This window comes from Haliotis cracherodii, unplaced genomic scaffold (assembly GCF_022045235.1).
Source record: "Haliotis cracherodii isolate W230 unplaced genomic scaffold, xgHalCrac1.p SCAF_6, whole genome shotgun sequence".
NCBI lineage: Eukaryota > Metazoa > Mollusca > Gastropoda > Lepetellida > Haliotidae > Haliotis > Haliotis cracherodii.
Window position 1 is genome coordinate 6435902 of NW_027266319.1, and position 19646 is coordinate 6455547.

The following is a 19646-nucleotide window of genomic DNA, read 5'->3' on the forward strand; positions in this document are numbered from 1 at the left end:
AGGGATTTAGCTTTGTCATAGTCATGAATAAACACTACTGTGGGGAGATTATGAGGAGTCTGCTAATCCTCTCTCAATCCTTGTTGATCCGCGTTACATTGGCTGTACTGGAATACCAGAGTCTCTAGAACAGTGGATGGACATCTTGTTAAAGGAAGATTTGAATTGAAAGCTTGGCTTGAAAAAAAACTATTAGACTGTGATAAAATATTTGTCTGAAGGCACTGTGTTATGGGATTAATGCTGACTTGACATAATTATGGCAATCGTGATATGGGACAGTATGATACTATCCCTTCTTATCAAGTAAGTCAATAGAGACTGCAGAGAGCATTAATCACCCCAACAAGCCACTGTCATGTCATCTGAGTGAGTGAGTGAGTGAGTGAGTGAGTGAGTGAGTGAGTGAGTGAAGTTTTATGCCGCTTTTAGCAATGTTCCAGCAATACCACAGTGGGGAACACCAGAAATGGGCTTCACACATTGTACCCATATGGGGAATTGAACCCAGGTCTTCGGCGTGATGAGCGAACACTTTAACCACTAGGCTACCCTACTGCCCCACTGTGTATCTAAATTACTACAACCATTATAAATAGCCATATTTAGGACCAAAATCAATTTATAAATTTTCATCCAAACTGTTTAACATTTGAAGCAGGAAGCATTCTTATTATTATGTTCTAGTTTAAAAAAAGAAGAAGACATACCTGAAGTATCAGTGTCTCACATTTTCCGCATGTGGGGAATCAAACCCAGGCCTTTGACACGAGGGTTAGCACCTTAACCATAAGGCTACCCTTATACAAAAATGACGGTACTTGTTATTTGAGAAATTGTGTTGTGTTTAATGCTGAAATGAATGTATTTCAGTCACAACATGTCATAGATACCAAGATTAGCAGATCCTGGAATGACTAAGGGACAGAACTCTGCAAAGAGTTTTCGACTGGCCCTAGTCCTGTACATGTAGTCCACATATGATATGTGCATATATAGCCATCATCTTGTCAAATATTCCTCCATCAGAAAAGACTTATTCTTTACGAACCATTCAAACAGAACAAAGATTTTCTAAATTATAGTTTCACATGTTGTTTAATCATCAAAAAGTTGATTACCCATATCTTAAATTCAATCAGCAATTTTTATAATATCACATTCCTATTTCAACAGGTTTATCATCCAGTCAAAATGATCCTGATGAAAAAAACATTTTCTGCTCATACCAATTAATTTTTAAACACTTACAAAGACGTTTAGATTCTTCAGTAGCCATGACAGATAACACACAACACTTGATTGCTGTCTCTTAACGAAGCAGAACAATTAGTGTTAAATCACCAGAATGCTTAACAATTTCATCATCATGATTGAAAAAAAGTGGATATTAAACAGTCATTTGGACATGTATCTCCAATCTGGTGATCATCAGTTGTAAAATATCGTAAAGAGAGTATGAAATTCGATATTAATTGTTCATGGATTTTTTTAGGAAATAAGCAGCATTTTTAGGTTTAAAGAATAAAGCTGGGGTTTACACGCCAGTTATGTCTTCAAACAGAGGTTTGTATAAACGTGTTTGATAAGGAAAATTGCAGTAATCTTCGTCTTCAGAACAGCCTGGCAGTCATAAGTCAGATATGATTTATTTCTATCATATCCGTGAAAATAACTATGATTTTTAATTGGACAAGAGTCGTCATGCTCTGTGCATGAGGTGGTTAGCCTGTCAGTGTCGATGGCGCGATATGATTCATCATAACAATGAGAAATTTAAAGCTTTTTGAAAACGTTGATATAATGTTGTAATTGCCTCATTAATCATTTATGCAAATTTCACAAACATCAAAATTTTCAAAATGACCCCATCTAGGTTGGAGAGTTAGGGCAAATCAGGGTGTTGAAGCTAACGCAAACAGAAGGTCAAATTCAATAAGATCAAATGGCGATTAATCCCAAATAGTGACAGGTCACCTCGTTACTACGAGTCGCGTCACAAAAGAAGTTGAGAGAGTAATGGCTTAAAAAACTTGCCCGATTCCTGTTTAGCCTCTTAGAAGAAGATCAGTTTGTAAACAGATAATTTCTTTCTGTTCACCAGGGCATATCAGAAGGCCATTGTTCTGTTCCGCTAACCGGAACAGGCTCCAATTGGGAACTATGGTTGGCCATTGTTTTGGGCCAAACTGAAACAGGATCTTTTAATTAGTAATCCATCAGGCTTTCCCTACATAGCCAGCAAAGAGCTAGAAAAAACAAAAAGCAGTGTTTACACACTAACGAACTTCAAACTTATTATAAAGTCCTCAAGGGAGATGTGTCTGGTTAGCAGTAATGGACGCCTTGCTCCTCCAGTTAGTCCCACCCTCTGGCCAAATTGAAGACGATTAAAATAAAAGTCTTGTAAACTTTTGTCAGACACTCTGTGCAGAATTCATCACCAATGTCCACTGTTGTCATTTCCTAATCTGTAGAAAGTCATTATGAGGAGAGCAGATCACAAACAGCGCCATCCAAGTCGTTCTTGGTAATATTTACCCATGACAAAATCCCAAACATATCTGTCAACACATTTCCTATTTTTAACATCTGGGACAGGAAGCGCCACATGGGCAAAAAAACAAGCCTAGCATGTTTGGTTGATGTGCAATTATTGTGGTTTGGCCTCGTTCATCAACACGAAGATAATCACCTTTCAGTTCCCAAAAGCCAATCAGTCGAAGACACTTTTGTGTAGCAGTGAACGACAGTCATCCATTAAAATGCTGACGAAAATCCTCCTCTGTCACTAAAACAAATGTTAATTACAGGGAAGATTAGCTAATCTTGTCTGTAGGGCTTACTGGCAAGTGTATCAAATTGCTTCCCATGACTCCCTGAGGTTTTTGGGGGAACACGATGGAAATTTGGCAAAATTTTTCGCCAAATCCTGTTACGGACTACCTTTGATGTGCACTGATCATGTTATAGTCTCTGTTTCAATTTCCCCGATTATCCCTGCCTTGCTCTTTGTCTTGTCTGCAAACATCACAGCTCTGGTTCCGCATACAGATTCTTCCTTGGCTTTTATGTCAAAATAATTTCTTTTGAAAAATGAGAAAATCACGGTTTAATATAAATTAATTTATTTTCTGAAATAGATATGACTGAAGTCTCGACCTTACGACACAACAGCAGGCTGTGGCAGTGAACTCGAAATCTGGACCTATATTTGATAAAATGAGCAGTGATTTCATCATTGTCATCTGGAGTGTTCATATTGGCTTATTAATCGCTAAGCGGAATTTAGTTTTTCGGCATACAGAAACTGACCTTGATCTTATTTGGTTGAGCACAAATTCACCCTGTTGATAAGTTCAGGGAAATACATCTTTATCAACAACGTCTTGTTTTAAACACACTTTAACATAAATATGTACTTCTTCCTGGTCGATTGCTCTTATCTGTCAACAAGCACATATTTCACAGAAATAGATAACGTGTGGCCTGTTTACACTTATGGCCTGAATACATGTATGACCTGAATACACATATGACCTGAATACACACATGACCTGAATACACACATGACCTGAATACATGCAACCTTAATACACACATGACCTGAATACACACTTGACCTGAATACACACATGACCTGAATACACACATGACCTGAATACACACATGACCTGAATACACATATGACCTGAATACACACATGACCTGAATACACACATGACCTGAATACACGCAACCTTAATACACACATGACCTGAATACACACATGACCTGAATACATATATGACCTGAATACACATATGACCTGAATACACACATGACCTGAATACACACATGACCTGAATACACATATGACCTGAATACACATATGACCTGAATACACACATGACCTGAATACACGCAACCTTAATACACACATGACCTGAATACACACATGACCTGAATGCACACATGACCTGAATGCACACATGACCTGAATACACACAACCTTAATACACAAATGACCTGAATACACACATGACCTGAATACACACATGACCTGAATACACACATGACCTGAATACACACATGGCCTGAATACACACATGGCCTGAATATACGTATGACCTGAATACACACATGGCCTGAATACACACATGACCTTAATGCACAGCCTGTTCACACATATTGCCACTGGTAATAATCTCCATTATATACTCATTAGGTAATACTATTTACAAAGCCAAATTCTAAACCGATTATTTTCATGCTTCAGATATATTTCTTTACTTGCAGGGTGATAGTTAAACATAAAATCAAAATAATTTCACAAATAAGAATACAAAATTGGTCAAAGCAGCACCAGACAAACAAGGGCCATTAAAGGGAGACTACTCCCAGGCAAACTGGCAGTCGATTCAAATCATTACTGCAGCTCTGTTGTAACTCAAATATAATCAGGTATATCAGTCTAGCAATCAATGATTACCCAAATTACACAAAGGTCCAATCTGACACAAGGCACATCCAAAGGTCAAGTTCAATGGTGACCAAACATATAGCATTGTCTCCCCTCAAATGACAACCAGTTTGGCTGCATCCTTCAAGGATGTGACTTAAAATAATTTCCCATGTTTGGACTGTCTTTGATGTTTAATACATAAAAATTCTGAATTCTGGATCTGACACAGACAGCATTTCATCTCCATCGTCAGTGAGAGGTGTGGCAGGTGAGGGCACACCCAACAACCATGACTGACACTCCAATATCCATCATCATCACCTTCCCCCGACAGCATCAGTTACCTTCTCCACAAGCCAACCAATCAAAGGATTCTGCTAATGAATATCACTCACAATCAAACTCACTGTTGTTCATCAATCATAAATATCAAAGATTCTTGACAGAACAAGAACATTTTTGCCATGAAGCCATCACGCATGTTGTCGTGTGATCATGTCTTTGTCTTTTTTTACAGACAGGATAGAATAGCCTATAGGTGCAAGTGTTTTCTTATCACGCACAAGGGCTGGATTTGTTTTTCTGGACCAACATCAAAACCAGTTTCTGATGCTGTCATGTCTTCTACAGAGGTACGGGGGTGGTGAGATAGCCTAGTGGTTAAAGGACTCGATCATCCCGCCGAAGACCCGGGTTCGATTCCCCACATGGGTACAATGTGTGAAGCACATTTCAGGTGGCCCCTGCTGTGATATTGCAGGAATATTGCTAAAAGCAGCGTAAAACCTCACTCACTTACTAACTACAGAGGTACAGGGTGTCTAGAGGATAAAGCCTTCACTTACCATACCGAAAACCAGGTTTGATTCTCTGAGCCTTTTCATTTTCCTTTACCAAACCAGCCAACACAAAACCTGTTACATTTCAATACAATCTTTTTCTCAAACTACTTCATCAAAACATTCATCCTATTTGAGGGACCAGATCAGGTGTACCAAACCCAGAACGCCTTAAAAGTATGACCATAGTGGATCTTTAAAAAAAAAAAGAAGGCCTACATACCTATTCATAATTTCTGCTGACCAACACAATATAAGGATGACCAACAAAGGTGGTCAGTCCAACATCGGAACCAGTCGCATCAGAGCAAGTTGCACAAAATACAGTCACGATATACAATGTATAGGGACTAGTTGGCTTGAACTGTGTGTGTCTACCCACAATGGCGCAGCTCAATACAAGAAACACATATTTGATGACCCTCACCATGAAACTCTGGAAGCTTGGTAAAACAATCGTCAAACCATACTAAATCATTCTCCACTGACACAGCTAACCGACACTGAAATTCCTGTGCCGATATTTGATAGAACATCATATTCCATCACACATTATCCTAGATCCGAAATCTGATCAAATGTTACATAATACAAAGCAAACACCATTACATCAAATTACTGCCAACAGTCGACACCCAACTGCCGATGATTACGAGCATTTATCAAACACATGAAAGAAAAAGACAGAGTGATTTGTATCACATGATCAGTTAAAAAATACACTCGTGTCCTGATGTACAAAAAAAATCTGACAGACGATTAATGTAGTTTCATATAATTTACCATAATTTTTTTCCACTCTATAATGGAGAGCTGTGAGGCAGATAGTTCAAGCATTGGCAAAGCTGACTGCATGAGTTTACAATTGTGTCCTAATACACTCGGTGATGGATTTCAGCCAGTCGAGAGGCATATAACTGAATTACTTCCCGACTCAACAGGCAGAGAACGACCTGTGGTTAATGTAGCAGTAGTAGCAGCAGCAGCAGCAACAGCATCGGTTCCATCACACTGCATACAGCATCACATACATCAGTGAGTTCAAGCTGTAACTTTCCAGTCAACCTGACATGCTTGCTGTTGTCTTAAAGGGTCTTGGGAAGACATCAAGTCGGATCAAATGTTGCTCAGATCAGCATTTCAGTTAAATGACTGCATGTAAGCTTCATGTTGGTTGGTTGGTTTGTTGTTTAACGTCACATTCAGCAATATTCCAGCTATATGACGGCTGTCTGTAAATAATCGAGTCTGGACCAGACAATCAAGTGAATGACATCATGAGCATCGATCCACGAAATTGGGATCCATGTCATGCTTCAACCAAGTAAGCGAGCCTGACCACCCAATCCCGTTAGCCGCCTCTTACGACAAGCATAGTCGTCTTTTACGGCAAGCATGGGTTGCTGAAGACCTGGATTGTCTGGTCCAGACTCGGTTATTTACAGACTGCCGTCATAAAGCTGGAATATTGTTGGACATGGTGTTAAACAAGAAAGGAAGAGAAAAAAGGAAGTTGGGTTGAACAGATGTAACAGTATTTCAGTCATAGCCCGAAGTGATGCAGGTCTTGAATGTTTACCACTTTGGAGACACCCACAAGTATGGGTATGCTGCTGACACACCTAGAAACATAACCTGGACAAAGCATTATTCGAACTAACAATGTGAGGGAGTTCAGAGGGATGCCATTTGATTGTTTGTTTGTTTGTCTGTTGTTTAATGGCACACTCAGCAATATTCCAGCAATATGACAGCGGTCACAAGGACTCCAGAAATGGCCTTCACACTTCATATCCATGCAGGGGATCGAACCCAGGCCTTCGGCATGACAAACAAACACTTCTACCACTAAGCTGCCCCACTACCCCACAAGACAGTCCATGGCATATCCGAAACAACTTCTGCATGCACTATGCATTCTGTTCAATACATACCGACCTGTTGCACATTGCTAAGGTCAAACCTCAGCCCCAAGGGGTTTGACAATGTCATGCACTCAACTCTTCAAACTTTTCAAGACTATTCAATGGAGATTTGAATACAAGAGCTATGCATTTTAATGCACATGTAAAATTATGATCTTCATAAATCCACAAATTCAAACCCTCCCGTCTACTTGCTATGCATTATTAAGGGCTGCAATAGGGTCTCGGGGGACACAAACCTCTGATTAGGGTTCTCTAAAGATAAGGGACCTAATAAAATGCCTGAGTCAACCCACACTCAATACGAGTTCATTAGGGGACAGAACTGTCCTGCTCCCTATTGGGAGCCCTGTATTGGAATTCTTCCTCGATTCCCTGCAGACAAACACCACAGCCCCTTTTTCACTGGGAGGCATGTCAACGTTTCTCCCGCCTGCAAACAAATCTGTGTTAATGTAATGTGAATGATGGTCCTGACGGATCATGGTGCTGAACAAGCCTCAGTGTAATGTCGGAAGATTCCGCGGAAATTCCCACAGTTAACTGCCGAGACCAATATGCGGAAGAAAATCCATGAAGAAGTGTATAAAAGCAGCACGTAACAAGTGGCCCTGTCTTGATGCAGTGCCCTTCCAGCCACAGGAGAAGATTTATCGCCTGATGAGCAAACGATGTGTTAATTACATTCGCAAGAACTTGAGTGATTGCGCCTCTGTAATACTTCTCTAGACTCTTTCCTCATCCTAATTCAATCCAAATCTCGCTTGTCTTTGCACCTTTTAAAATCAATTCCAGGCAGGCTTGCAACCATTGCCGCCAAGGCTGAATTCCATTCCATTCATAACAATTAATTTAATCGTATTCAAGTCTTGAGTTCTTACTTTCCCATTTTTTACATCTCCGATCACAATTATGAACACGACATCTTAAATGTTTCATAACAAGAATTAAATCGGATTTGTTTGCCGAAGAGACGTTTCTGTCAGCACACACTGCCTTCATTACAGTCTCTGAAATTCAGTTGTTAAAAATCTCTCAGATTCCAATAATGAAAGTTTGATAATGATGGACAATCTAAAACAACAATTTTAACATTCATCATCTTCATATGGTTCCATTATCAATGGTTTGTACACTTATAGCTCAAGACAAGCACAAAGACAGTAATCCGAAAGCTATGATTTGAAATAATTTCATCAACATATTTATTTTAGTTGAGTCCACTTGAATAATTTTCAAATCAACCATCAGTAGATCATCATTTCAAAAAGATGCAGACCGGGCATATTGTTTCAGATGATGCTTCTCCAGCATCAATAATGAGAACATTTCACAAAGCAAACAATAATGTACATTCTGATATTCTAGGACGACTTGGAGTGAATTGTGAGTCATCGACAATATATGCAATATTTGAAACGGAATATTAGTTATTAAAACCATGATGCAGTCGGTTTATGCCTTCCTCTCATCATATGCTTATTGAAGTCTGTCCTGATGGGCTCTTCATTGTTGCGAAGGGTCCGAGTTTGAATTTGTGCATGAACCAGCAATCCCATTACCATATTAGGCTGCAGATTACATTGATAATGTTGTCAAAATACCCACAGGATCTGTCATCGGAAGAGGATTTGCGTGTTGTAACTATCACTTCTGACAAATTAAGAGAATTATGCAATCTTGAGATCTTGAGGGATTTAATATCCGCTTTTTTGGCTCACTGTGACTGCATGACTGTCAGAAAAAATACCATGCCAGCGTTGATGACTTGATAAAAATTTACAAATTTTCATAAACTTAAGGCGAGCTAAACCTTTAGAGCAGATGCACAGGCGCTTGAAGATGTCTTCCTTGCGTGAAGGCGCAACATGCAGATTAGAGTCATCTATAAAATTGGGAACCAAATTGCACAAAAAGTGGCTTTCAAAAATAAAATATTTCAAATTCTTAAATTTGCTTTGAACATTTAATTAATGGATTTTTTAATTCACTGATCTCTGCTAAGCCATTCAAGTTTAAACCCATTAGGACATTTTGCAAAAAAGGTCACGTCTCATAAATCTGAAAAATATTAATCAAAAGAGTTATGAGATACACTAAATTGGCAAACATTGATCACAGCTTGGCCATTGGATACATTCACCAAAGAAATACAACAGTATATATTTTAAAAACTCATAGAATTCATATAAGCAAACATCATAAAAAAAACAATTTAATAGCCATTGTGCCTGATTGGATGATGGAAGCCAAGTGATGTTTGTAAGCAAGAAGAAAGTAAATATTTATCTCACCGACGTCCCTAACAATGGTACTGCAGTCCCCCTAGACGCACCAAGGCTCTACACTGTCATACCAGTGTGAGGATCAAAGAAAGGTTTGGTGTGCATCTGCTTCAACAACAACACCTCAAGGACACTGCTATAAACAGATGCAATGATACAGTCATCTCAAAGTGCTCTTGTATTTCACCGTGTACCCAAGTTGGGCCCACATTGGCTCAAGCACAGGACACCATGGGGGGCTTTTTGACAGTTTTTGACGAAGTAATTAGTATCTACCCTGAAGGGGCAAAAAAATGGAGGCAAGCTTTTGGCAGGAACTGTTGCCGAATTGCTGACAAAATCGCTCCCTTTCCCAGCTTCCACAATAATAGTGTAATTACGACTAATTAAATTGAGGTAGGCTCCCCGAGCTGTATGAGAGGCTTAAAAAGATCAAAGGAAGGGTGATGTAATCAAAGGCGGGTCCGGAAGGCGGGAGTGAAGGAGTTGACAATAATAGGCTGGGCGTCTCAATGAGTCACAAGTCACAAGGAGGACCTCTCTCCGAGATCCACGGGACACACAGAGCCACCAAACCTAGGTGCACAGCGACACTCGTAATCCAATTGGGCTCCATTTGGAACCTTTCATCCCCGTTAGTGTGAACAATTTCCCCTGCCGTTGGTGACGAAGTTTACTGCTCGGACGTGAACTCTCGTGTGATGAAGGTGGACATTTTGAAGCCAAGTCCTCAACTCGACAAGCTTGTAGCGTGTCATAAACGTCTTGGGATTCACCTCCAAGTGATCATCCCTTCAAGTGGAAAATTTAAAACCTTAAAACTAAATTAGGATCAAACTAATCTATTTTTCACGAACTAAATTCATGGGAATAAACGAACCCATAGAAATATTAATTTTTCATGCATTTACTAATAGCTGGTAGGCCTACTTATTTTATTTTAATCAAGAATAAATATGTGTTTGTTGTGTAACAATATTCCAGCTATATCACAATATATCAAATAATCGAGTCCAGCCCTGACAATCCACAGATCAAAATTGTGAGCAAAAGGGTACGAAGGTATGGAATAAACAAAGACACCAAACCTGACCACCCGATCCATTTGGTCTTAAAACCAGTACAAGTAGCTGGTAGCTATTATGAATCTGAATATCTAAGGGGTCTGCATTATCTACAAACTACATGACTAAAAATAAAACTTGGTACAAGGTGTATAGATGGAAATACCAACCGAACCATTAGTTGTGGTATAATCACACCAATATGTTTTTCCTGTAAATCTGCGGCCCATTACCACCAAGTTCCATCTGTGCTTATCTCTTTAAATTCCTTCAAAACAATCCACTTGAAATGGCCCATAAAGAAAAGATAGCGCATCAGCTAGTCAATATGCGAAAACGGCAGAATATCGGAACTCAAGTGGAAGGAAAGAAAATGGCCATTGTGACAATTGGACTGAGTGGTGGACAAAGCCATCTGGGATGCGTCCAGGACATCTGAGGACAAGAGGACGCTGCAAGGGAGAGGAGGACGACACATTGGGCCCATTGCTTGACACCTCACGGTCAGCCGGCCAGATTGCAGCTAGCCCTTGGACACACTTGAGGAAAATTAATGTTAGCTTTTGTCCAGATCAAAGACAATTTCTATCTGCTTCTTTGCACCCATTGTGAAAGGACAATGTGGACGCCGACCCAACTCGACCCGTTACAGCAGAGAACGTGTTTTACGATTGCCCTCCACCTTTCGATCTGTGCTGCCTCGTCCCCCTGATTTACTGCCCATGGTAATTGCTAGTTTTTCTTTCTAGTTGTTTGGATTATAAGCCATGACTGGTGGCCTTTCCATGTGGTGTAGATTTGCCATTGTGCCTGGCTGTTTCAAGCCTGAATTATAGCATTTGTTCTTGGTACAATATGCCCATTACACTTCTTTGTATTTAAGGCCACTTCCCTCAATGGCTCATTCTGATGCATGGAGAGAGACTGCACATAAATCCTGACTTGTTTCTCAGAGAGCTGCTCCAAGAACTCCCACTGTGCCTTCTTAATTACATCTTGCCTTTCTTATATACTACTCAAAAGAAGTTTAGGACCATACCAATTCTTTCATATCATTGTAGATAATGTCATGCTATGACAGATTAACTATGGTAATATGAAAGAATCAGAATTTCCTACCTTCTTTTGAGTAGTGTACACTGCTCTGAATAGACTTTTCCAAAACTAAAGTCAAAGCTATGTTCAACAATATCTACATCTCACTGTTAAATGTCTTAAATTCAAACTGTTGTGGAAAAATTTGAATTATTAATTCCAAGATTTGTTTCTTTTCAAAACAAACTTTATATATGACCTCATGATATTCATAAGTTTCGAAATATTGAAACCACAAAATTAATTCAAGCCACAAATCTGAAATAATTCCAAATCAGTTTAGGGTAATAGTTGGCCAAACCAAAGCCATCAGTTACTAGTATTCATATAATTAGTCATTTTTTCCTTCTTTTTGTTCCCAGTCAGTCATAATAGCATTGAAAGAAGCTCGGCTAGTTTATCACCAGTCTTGGCCATGAAACACACAATGGTATTAACTCACAATGGAACGAGGCTATAATAGCCTCCGACCCAAAAAGCAAAGTAGGTCTTAGTGGGAGGTACAAATAGCAGATGCTAATGAGGCCAACTCGTGCGAGAGTAACAGATTTAAACTGGAGACAAGACACAGGCGTATTTACTCTCTTGACGAACTCTGGCACTCAAAAAATACAGTAGCAGAGGTGGCACATCAAAAGAAAGTCAACGGGGAAGAGGAAAAGGAGGGGGACTGGACGAACCAAGGGGGACCGGGGACTTGCATCTGTTTCTGACAGGAATCCATTAGGCTCGGGATTAAGTCACTAATTCACACACACAATCACAAGATGGAATAGTGTTTGCAAATCTTTTTACAGACAATAGATTGTTTTTGAAAATTTAATTAACACATAAAACAAATGAGGAGGCCAGTAAAACCATACACATTCGAGAAGATATCTGCAGACGGACTGAGGCTGAAATTCAGAGTGCCACGAAACCTCGCTAAATGCATCAATTTCAATCATGACAGTCAAAACTGAATTTGAACTCTGATTCAGGCGACCGATGAACGTTTGTGGGAAAGTGAGCGAAAATCTTACGTCAATTATCTAGAATTTATTTTCCAGACTTTAATGGGAGGCTCGGTGATTTTCCTTTTTTTGAACCTCATCCATGTAAAGACCAATGATTTGGTTTCATTTAACTTTCAGACTTAAAAGGAAAATATTCAAGGAACCCCTCTCTCTTGCATTGAGACAGAACTCGAAGGTCGTAATTCTGTCAACTGTTACGAGGCTGGGTATTACAGAATATTTCAAGAACAAGACACTTCAGATCCCAGATACACAGTGTTTGAATAATTGATTGATTACAACTTCAAAGGAGAGTCATAATTCCTTGCTAGAGTTTATCATTCAGCGGAGGAGCCTGATGTTGTTTGTTTGTCATGTAACGCCACACTCAGCAATATTTTAGCTATACGTCAGTCTGTAAACAATAAACCAGACCATCCTGTGATTGACATTATGAGCATCGATCAATACAGATGATCATGCATCAACCGAGTCAGCGAATCTGACCAGCCCATTCCGTTATTCGCCTCTTATGACGAGCGGCAGACCAATATTTACCTGGATCTTCATGGTTGGAGATGAGCATGGGTTGCTGAAGATTGCAGATGGAGGATGTTGGGCATGTTCCCCTCATTGATCTGACCTCTGAGGGTATGGTGCTGCACACTCATTATCATCAGCTATTCTGTTAGTTCAAGGCTACTGATAATCGCGATAGACTAGATCTACTAAAATCTAGTTATTTCATCTGAAATGAGCTGGGAACTAGTTGGATATGATTGCCATTCAACTCCCAGATCTAATGTTATTCATTTCACACCACATGAGACACAAATCTTGGAGAGAGTTGAGTGCCGACACTGTTTTTTGCCATAACACCCTGTGAGGCGTCAGTGTTGGCCATCTGAATAGTCCTCTTTCTCCAATACAGCATCATTCTCAGCTCCTTGGGGAGAGTCCAGTGCAGACCCTTTTATTTGCTGCACCCCATGAGGTACAGTCTTTTTTAAGTGACCAGTCCTATTCAACCAATACAATCAATCTCAGCTCCTTGGGGAGAGTCCCGTGTTCACAAACCTACCTGGTACCAACATACTGAACAGAAACACAATGACCACAAGTAGCCATGACAACGGATCCTGAAAGATAAACAGGAATGTATTCCTACCTTAATAATTCTGTCATAGGTCTTCAAGCCATTATTATCTGCAGGTCCATTCTCTGTGACTCGAGACACAACGATGCCATCCGAAACAGTCTGGTTGTTGTTATTCTCGGGCTGAAAAAAAAAACACCAACATTAAACGACAAAAAAACCAACTCTTAAACTGCATGTCGTAGACATAATTTTTTATAGAAGATAAAAACTTCAAAAGGACTTTCTCAAAATGTCTAAAATGGATCAAAATGCTTTTGGTAGTTCAAACCAAACAGCCCTGACACAATGATAGTTTTTTTAACAGTCAACAGACTCATCTCATTCCTTGATGAAATAGTTTCTTTGTTCCGTTCGAAAATTCTATATCAATAACTTCCAATTGTAAAATGTGCCTTGAAGTCCCACGAATCCAATAACTTTATCAAATTCCTGAGATCAAGTAACCTGCCATTTCTCAGATCTCCCAAGTCTGACTCAAGTCGTGTATGTCTTCTACATTACCAGCCAACATCCGCATGCTTCAAACGTTATCCAACATGTTGCGATACAGTGAATCACGCCCACCAAGAAAGTGCCTTCAAGAGCTCCCTCTTCCACTACGGACATACTATTAAACTCCAATAAAACATGATGGAATTTCACCAATACCAGAAAATGGAAATGGGCAGCGGCACCAAGCATGAAATACATGGAAAGGGGCAATTTTGCGACAATTTCTCCTGAAAGGGGAAGCGAGGGGGTTACATTGTGTGAGTGAGGGCCTTGAAGACTGCGCATGAGTCATTCATGATTAGATCGCTGGCAGTGGACATGTGCCTAATCAAATATCTCCTCTCCAATACTGATGCGTGGAACATTACTTAGCCAATTGACAAAATGACACCATTTTCCAAATTATTTCTTTCATTGATGTTTCTGATGATATTCTTCTTATGCTTTTATCGAGTTATGTTTGACACATCAGATTTGAAACTCTGTTAAACGGTTGTAACGATTCCTTTATCATGTTATGTATTATACTATCTCAATCTTACTCACCTTTTCTACTTGATGTATCCAAAAAACATCTATCGCAAATAAATATTCGTCAACACCAGCGTCCTACGTAATTACCGGACTACTTTTTTCTGAGTCACTATATGTGCTTTAAAGTGGACAATCTCATAATTGCTTATAACAGCCAGCACTTATGGAAACTATCAATAAATGGATTAATAATCCCCAAGTTTAACAAGTGTCAGTTTTTTTCTCGTGAATTACAGTATTTGGCCCTTGGAATCTTTACGAGGAACAAAGTGAGTGAAATATTCTGATGGATTACGAGTACGCTCACGACGTGCCTAAATGCTGCCTCTGAACAGGGCTCATTTAGTATGCCCTTGCTGCATCATTATGGGTGCTCTGCATTTAGCAGAATCAAATAGGCTGCGTCAAAAATAAGTGACCTGTTCAAAGTGAGGCCATGATTCGGGAGGTTTCAAACTAAAAATCCATTTTCCTCATCACTCAATTTTATTAATTGAAACTGCAAAAAATCAATTATGAGGATGGAGATATGGAATCCAGAGTCACTGTAGGCAACTGGGGCATTGATATGTCAGATATTTTTCAAGATGGAGGATCACATCTCCTGTTGAGGTAGAGAATTTTAAGAGTAAACAATGATTTAACAGAAGTCATTTCAATTAATGGGGATGAATGAACAGCACAGGTTGCAGATGAATAAAATGTTTGTGAACCTGTGAAAATTGGTGTGGTGTTGTCAAGATAGGGACCAGAATTAATGAAGGGCTCAGATTCAAACCCACACCTAGCAAATTCTTGCAGCTAAGGGAAGTAAATCTGCACAATAAGTTTCAGTACCTTAGACTACTGGAATATGATAAAGAATACTACAAACATACAAGACTATTGGTTTAGTGAAAATGAAGATACACAATATTCACTTTGTGCATCAGAAACTTCATTACTACTACTACTACTGCTGCTGCTGCTACTACTACTATGACTACTACTACTACTACTACTACTACTACTACTGCTACTACTACTACTACTACTAAGAGTTTAAATAATTGGCATATGTCAAATACAAAAGTGACTGAAAACTAACATTTATGGTATTCATCCAATTGTTGATAATTCTTCCAATCTGCATCATCTTCTTCAACATTAAAAGACATACTGAATGAAATCTGATTGAAGTCTTTTCTTTCAAAGCTATATTAATATCAATTTGAGCATCAGAAACTTTTTCACATCATTTAATACATTTGACAAAAATAGCAAAAAAAATATTTCTGATCTCTTTCAACAAAAATGTCTCGAATGAAAGAAGTTTTTTAAGACAGAATTCATTACAAAGGATTTGTTATATCATATGCATATTAAAACTACACTTTGATGTTGAAAAAAAGAAAAGAATAAAAAGCTCGCACATGCCTTGCAACTCAAAGAATATGATGACAAAGCTGAGAAATATCAGATAAATTGACAATGATTTATCTTTGAAATGAAGCAGTTGTAGGATGATACTATCACAGCATGAAGGTATGCAGAGATGCATCGAAGTAATAAGCTGCTATTGTGAATTTCATAGTCCCTTGATATTTCTCGCACTGATAGATCAGTTTTTGTCAATCATCAATAATCACAAAAATAATTTCCTTGATCAAAAGCTTTTGTCAATATCCTCAGCCATTGTGAACTAAATGACATGGAATCAACAATTAAAGTTAATAGTGATTCAGCCTGCAAGACAAACACATTTTAACAGGCATTGTCTCGAAAGGATTGGGTTAATATGCTGTTAGTTTCAGATGCGAAACATTTGAAATCCTCAGAGAAACATTATACATCATCTGTTAAATGTTATGTTTACATGGGGTATCATTTGGAAACATGTCAAGAAGGTTGATGGGTATTTCAAAAGTGACACACGATAATTTAACTCCTAAAATGTGCTAAATGCATTGTGGCTCACTTTGCGTCCCGCCATTAAACGGTCATGTTTCTGGCCAAGCGATTCCTCTTTGATTAAAAAAAAATCAATTTTGGAAATACATAGTCGTTATCTGCAAATTTTCCTAATCAAATTGATATTTGATGCCAACAAGTGTACTTACTGACATGACAATTATGCAGTGTTCCAGCTAAGATGTCAAAGAAGTGGGTAAGGCCAGGAAGAGTTCTGTTAATGACCATAGCAAGTATCAAGGCTACACTTCCATGGCAAACCTTCACCGCAACCTTTCCTTATTCTGATAATGAATTCGCCTGTGACTTGGGCGTAATTGACCAACTGGTCCCTATGGTGGCCAATGTTGCATTTTATGGACGTCTCTTTGTGCCAAATTATTGCTCCACCAACAAACATTCTGCCAGCCTTTCTGAACCACGCATGGGCTTTCAAGCAACTGTGAAGGGGGAAGTTGCTGGAGCAGGTGTTTAGTCAGGGGAGGGAGATGGTCATCCTGCACAGGGGGTTTGGGTGGGTCAGGTTTTTAGTCAGCAGAGAGCGATGGTGTTCCTGCACAGGGGGGTTGGGTGGGTCAGGTTTTTAGTCAGGGGAGGGAGATGGTGTTCCTGCACAGGGGGGTTGGGTGGGAATGGTGTTCCTGCACAGGGGGGTTGGGTGGGTCAGGTTTTTAGTCAGGGGAGGGAGATGGTGTTACTGCACAGGGGGGTTGGGTGGGTCAGGTTTTTAGTCAGGGGAGGGAGATGGTGTTCCTGCTCAGTGGGGTTGGGTGGTTCAGGTTTTTAATAGAGGTGGGAATGGTGTTCCTGCTCAGGGGGGTTGGGTGGTTCAGGTTTTTAATAGAGGTGGGAATGGTGTTCCTGCACAGGGGGGTTGGGTGGGTCAGGTTTTTAATAGGGGTGGGACTGGTGTTCCTGCGCAGGGGGGTTGGGTGGTTCAGGTTTTTAGTCAGGGTGGAAGGGTTGAGAAAGGGAGAAGGATGAAAGTGGTACCAGATTCTGTGTCTGTATAACATTAAGTAGAGTGATGACAAATTCACTCAGAGTCATGAATAAGAGTGAGAATCCAATACCTAATTTCCATAGAAAAAGACTTTTATATGAATATTCTGTGGGCACTTCCTGAAGCTGAGGATTGGGGAAACCCAGTACACTGTTCCACCACGGCCCTTCCCCAGTAGGAACCAGTGTGACTTCAAACACAGGAACAGGTACAGTTCAAACAATTAGTTTCCATCCAGCATTACTGACAAAGAACCTGTACAATCCAAGTCCAAAGACGTAAAGTTGGGAAGAGTGAGTTTGTGAGTTGGGTTTAACGCTGCTTTTAACAGTATTCCAGTTATATCACAGTGTGTCAGCTTAATGTGGGAGGAAAGCCCGAAGTGATGCAGGTCTCAGACGTTTACCACTTCGGTGAAACCCTCGAGCACGGGCATGGTGCTGACAAACCTAGAAACATAATCACGGCGAACCGGGATTCGAACTCACAATCATAGGTTTCTGGCGTGCCCACAGTTGGGAAGAGAAGGGAAGTTTCAATGATAAAACAGTAGTTTAAAACAATATACATAAGACCTGGTCTGAGGTCAGGTTTGGACCAGACAAACCAGTGGTCAATAGTGTGAGCAACACTTTACATCAACAGACTGCAGTGTCACACAATCAGCCAGTAACATCCGTAGTTTGATCACTCTTCTATCCAAGAGTGAGTGAGTAGGATTTTCAAATTCAGCAATATTCCAGCCATTTCATGGCAGAGGGACACCAGACATGTGCATTACACAGTAATATTGTACCCAAGTGGGGAATAAAACTCCACACTTTGATTAGACAAGCTGACACCTTAACCACGAGGCCACCCCCACCCCACACCATCCAAGAGCATCCAGCTCAATGCTACAGAGAGAGAGCAATGGGTCTATGTACCATGGCTAACAACTCACACAATGGGAGCATTTTATACAATTTTAGCTATTTGTATAAACTGATCATCCAGTACAATGAACCACTTGTACTCTGAACTGCTTTAAAAAGCACCCAAAACTGGGGCCAAAATAGTCAAAAGTATAGATTTTTCTCTTCCATATCTTAATGAATGACAAACATTACTGTAGTCTTAAACCCTTCCCCAATGTAGAATCAATACTTAATGAGAAATGTGCAAGTTTATTCTACAAATCAATGTTTAAAACCTCCTCAATTCTTGACCAAGAGCTGTGGAATGGTTAACAAGAGCCTTTTAATGCTTGCCATTGCAATTAATATTAATCAGAAATAATTTTTGTTTGCTTATCCCTTGAATAATGAATATCCCTGCCATGATGCTCAACACTGAGCAATTACATGTAATTTATTGTTCCAAATATGTTACACGTACTGATAAACCACACTTTAATATCCAACACCTTCGCCATTTATTCAACAAGAAATCCTAGATTGTGAGGATAAATAAACGATAAAAAAATAATCATTAACCTATTTATTCTTTTTATCATTAATAGAGACCAATTACATTTTTTGTGTATTTTTATGCATGTCGTAAAAATTGTATCATTTCACATCACCAAACATCTTATTTTTCAGATACTATCAACAACAGTCTGCTGTCCTCCCAAAGCGCCGACAAACAGAAAGGGTTAAAATCATCAGGTAAAACATTTCATGCCATTTTATTGCCACAAATAAAAAACCCTAAAGCAACGGAGTATCGAACCTCAAATTAACAACATTAATGACAATGTTATAATTACGCCGCCATTGTTTCAAAGATGGCTACGTAGGCAGCTGTTCGTGTTCTCCTTCACTGAAGAGTTCTAACAGACAAAAGATGATAATCATCAACTTTGTCAAGTCATTTCTTT

The 19646-nt window shown here is 39.4% G+C and overlaps 1 protein-coding gene across 3 annotated transcripts in view; it reads right to left on the bottom strand.

The window, feature by feature from the left end:
• Window positions 1-19646, bottom strand: part of LOC139444776 (E3 ubiquitin-protein ligase PDZRN3-like) — a 295562-nt gene that overhangs the window by 250717 nt on the left and 25199 nt on the right. For 2 of the 3 annotated variants that reach the window (XM_071225726.1, XM_071225725.1), the window contains exon 3: window positions 13816-13926. In XM_071225726.1, the coding sequence (XP_071081827.1) occupies window positions 13816-13926 (111 nt within the window). Of the gene's footprint in view, window positions 1-13815; window positions 13927-19646 lie in introns of those variants that run through there. The other variant, XM_071225727.1, reaches the window with a different exon arrangement.